The 3,406-nt window shown below is 38.2% G+C and overlaps 1 protein-coding gene across 1 annotated transcript in view; it reads left to right on the top strand.

The window, feature by feature from the left end:
• pla2r1 (phospholipase A2 receptor 1) overlaps positions 1-2,702 on the top strand; it is a 31,504-nt gene extending 28,802 nt beyond the window's left edge. Inside the window, exons 28-30 of the mRNA XM_016526129.1 lie at positions 1,213-1,389; positions 1,759-1,794; positions 2,102-2,702. Coding sequence (XP_016381615.1) covers positions 1,213-1,389; positions 1,759-1,794; positions 2,102-2,319 — 431 coding nt within the window. The 3' untranslated portion in view covers positions 2,320-2,702. The remainder of the gene's footprint in view (positions 1-1,212; positions 1,390-1,758; positions 1,795-2,101) is intronic.
• Positions 2,703-3,406: the final 704 nt, after the last annotated feature.

The raw sequence follows: 3,406 nt of genomic DNA, 5'->3' as shown, positions 1-3,406 counted from the left end.
CAGGAGTTTATGACAAAGAGTGGTCATTGTGTGCATGTGACAACAATTTCACAAATTCTCACAAATGTGGCTTGCATGGGAGGGTTGCAAGAAACAATACACTACTCAAGAAGGGCCACATGCAGTCACGACTGAGCTTTGCCAAAACGCACCTTGAAGATTCTGTGAGGCAGATTAGACTAAAATTGAATTATTTGGCCTCAACACCAAACGATAATCCAATACAGCTCACCATCCAAATAACAGCATTCCTACAGTAAAGCATGGAGGTGGTAATATCCTGTTATGGGGTGTTTTCTCTGCAGCAGAGACTGGAGCATTTGTCAGGATAGAAGGAAAAGTGGATGGGGCAAAATACAGTCAAATTCTTGAGGAAAATCTGCTGCCCTCTGCCAGAAAGTTGTCAATGGGAAGAAGGTTTACCTTCCAACATGACAATGACCCAAAGCACACAGCAAAACTGAGCACACAGTGATTGAAGGAGAAAAAGGTGAATGTCCTTGCATGACCTAGTCAGAGTCCAGACTTAAACCCCATTGAAAATCTGTGGAATGACTTGAAGACTGCAGTCCACAAACAGTCACCATCAAATTGAACTGAACTCGAGCAGTTCTACAAAGAAGAGTGGGCAGATATTGCAAAATCTAGATGTGCAAAGTTAGTAGAAACCGAGACAAATCCCAACAGACTACAGGCTGTAATTAAAGCAAAAGGTGTATACTGCAAAAAATTATAAAGCAAAATACTGACAGAAGGGGGGTGATCCTTTTTCCAACTCGGTGATTCTGTTTTTTTTTTCTGACATGTTGGTGTTATATCTTTCACTTGGATGTTATACGTTGCACTGAGAAAATACAGCTGGATGAAACAAAATCTGTGTCCGCCTTCATTTCATGCTACAAAGCAACAAAATGTGATTATTTTAAAGGGGGTGATTCTTTTCTATACCCACTGTATACCTCTATTTATCTATCTATCTATCTATCCGTCTGTCTGTCTGTCTCTATTCTCTCTCTCTTTATATACTATATATAGTATATTTATTATTTTATTTATATTATATATCTATCTATCTGTCTTTTTATCTTTATAATATATGTAGTATATTGATTATTTTATTTATGTTATGTAATATTTATTAAAAGTTGTATGTTAAAAATGAAATTGTCCTGATGATGTGTTTGAGACAATTAACCAAGCTGCTTATTTTAGCTGATGCTTTGACTCGACTGGATGGCTCACCGCTCCATTACACTAACTGGCGCTCCAAAGCTCCAGATGCCGGTGACATGAGGGCTGATTCATGTGTGACCATGCGGGTTTCAGATGCTGTGTGGCAGTTAGCCGACTGCACTGAGAAACTGGGCTTTATCTGCAAAACCTCAACAGGTAAAAGGCATGATTTTCAACCTCATGAGCACAAACCACCAGCGGAGGCTCAGTACAGTCCCGATCCTCTGATATTTACTGCGGTAACAATACCAGAAAATGACTGTTGGCCTTAGAGTGGCAACATTTCTTTGTTGCAATAAATGTTCTGTATCATTTGTGCACTGACTCACAAATGGCAAAACAAAGTATCTGTTAGAGGAATAGTTTACACAGATGCAAAGGTCATCATTTACTCACCCTCATGTCTTATGACTTACTTTCTTCTGTGGTTTTGAGAGCCGTGGCTGAGGGCAACATTTGATCAGTTACTACTTCCGCCGTGTAGTTGCTCGGATTTTTATTCAGATGTTTTGCTTTGCATCACAGGTGCCATCAAAGAGGTAGAAGTGGAGCCATTGAAAGGTTAGAATATTTTTTTTTAAATATAATTTTTTCAAGTAACAAATCAAAATGTGGTGAATCATACTTTTGAGGAAGTGGCAACTTTTTATGCATCTCCTTTTCCCTTTCAACTCTTTCACAATGCTAACAACTCCCAGTTCCTCAAAATTGAGTGTACTCAGCAGACTTTGTAATTTGTCTACAGTGACAATGTAGTCAGGCATCATTTGAAAACTTATAAGAAATCATGTTACAAAATATTTTATAAGGGCTGAACTTGAAAGCTTTCATCATGTACTGAAACTCAACCGTGCAAGTTTCTTTCCAGGTCTACACCAAGGTGTGATCTCAGCAGCTGCGTTGGTGGCCATTGTGCTGTTTGCTGTGGTGATGGGATCATTGTGGCTCCTTTACAAGAGAAACTCTCTGTGCATCCTAAGGCTTCCAACGTTTGGCAGCGCCTATTACAGACAGACAAGTTCCCAAGGAAACGACCAAGATGAAAATGTTTTACTCCCAGACCTAGAGCCACAAGCAGGGGACTAGCATGTGTTTGTGTCAGTGTATAGGTGCATGTTTCCATTTGTGTTTTGAGTGAGAGTGTGTTCATTCAGTCAGGGAAACTGCAGTAGGAATGATGAGGATAGTCGAGTTGTCTGTCCGTACTGTAGCTATAGGAGGATACTGTGCACATACAGATCTTATAAAGCCCCAAGACAGACCATTTAAACGCATTATGAAAGGGATATCCTTTATGAAGTGAGAAGTGGGTCTTTTTCACTTTGTCTTATATTCAGAACAACAACAGAATTCCTCTTGGATGTAAAAGTTAAAATGGGCCAAATGGCTTGTTTGTTGAGTGTGGTTTAATATTGTTAAGGTGTTGAGGCCTGTTTACACTAAAACAAATGTATATCATGAAAATGTTTGTTGAGGCCTGTTTACACTAAAACAAATGTATATCATGAAAATGTGTAAAAAAAAAAACATTGGACAGTTTGAATGACACCGCAATTTCAATTTCTGACACCCGCTTGTCATGAAGAAGAAAAAAGGCTAGTTCCAGATTGTTCCTCTGTTGTTTATTGTCGCTTATCAAAATATGCCACCAAGTCGTAGTTTTATGTAACAGCAGCATGTTTGGGCGCATAACCAAAAGTGTGACTCTTATTGGTTGTCTAATTTTCTTTGCAGTGCAATGGCAAAGAGATTAGAACTCCTCTCTGTAAAAAAATTCCATCAGTTGTTTATCGCACAAATTTTTTGCATCAAACATTCGTCTTTTTGTGAACAGGCCTTTAAAGTCAACATGAAATCAAAATTGACCCTATTTACTTTCTTAAAGGTGCACTCAGTATTTTTATCCTCATTAAAAGTTGTATACATAAGGAAACAAATAGTATTTTGAAAAGGATATATAACAAAACAAATGCGTTCCTAGTCTTAATGGGCACGATCTTGTTAAACAAACAAACAAAAACAAATCTTTGTAATCTTTAAATTCAAAATATAACAACTTGCTCCACTTCTGAAACAAATTTCCTTTCTGATGACATCACCAAGGCCACTTACATTTTAACCAATGGTTGTCTGGCAGTGTGTGAAGAGGGGAAGAGTCATTCACAATTGACTG

The sequence above is a fragment of the Sinocyclocheilus rhinocerous genome, unplaced genomic scaffold (assembly GCF_001515625.1).
Source record: "Sinocyclocheilus rhinocerous isolate Xijiao unplaced genomic scaffold, SAMN03320098_v1.1 scaffold1595, whole genome shotgun sequence".
NCBI lineage: Eukaryota > Metazoa > Chordata > Actinopteri > Cypriniformes > Cyprinidae > Sinocyclocheilus > Sinocyclocheilus rhinocerous.
Note: the sequence above shows the minus strand (reverse complement) of the source record. Positions and strands in the feature narration are given on the sequence as shown.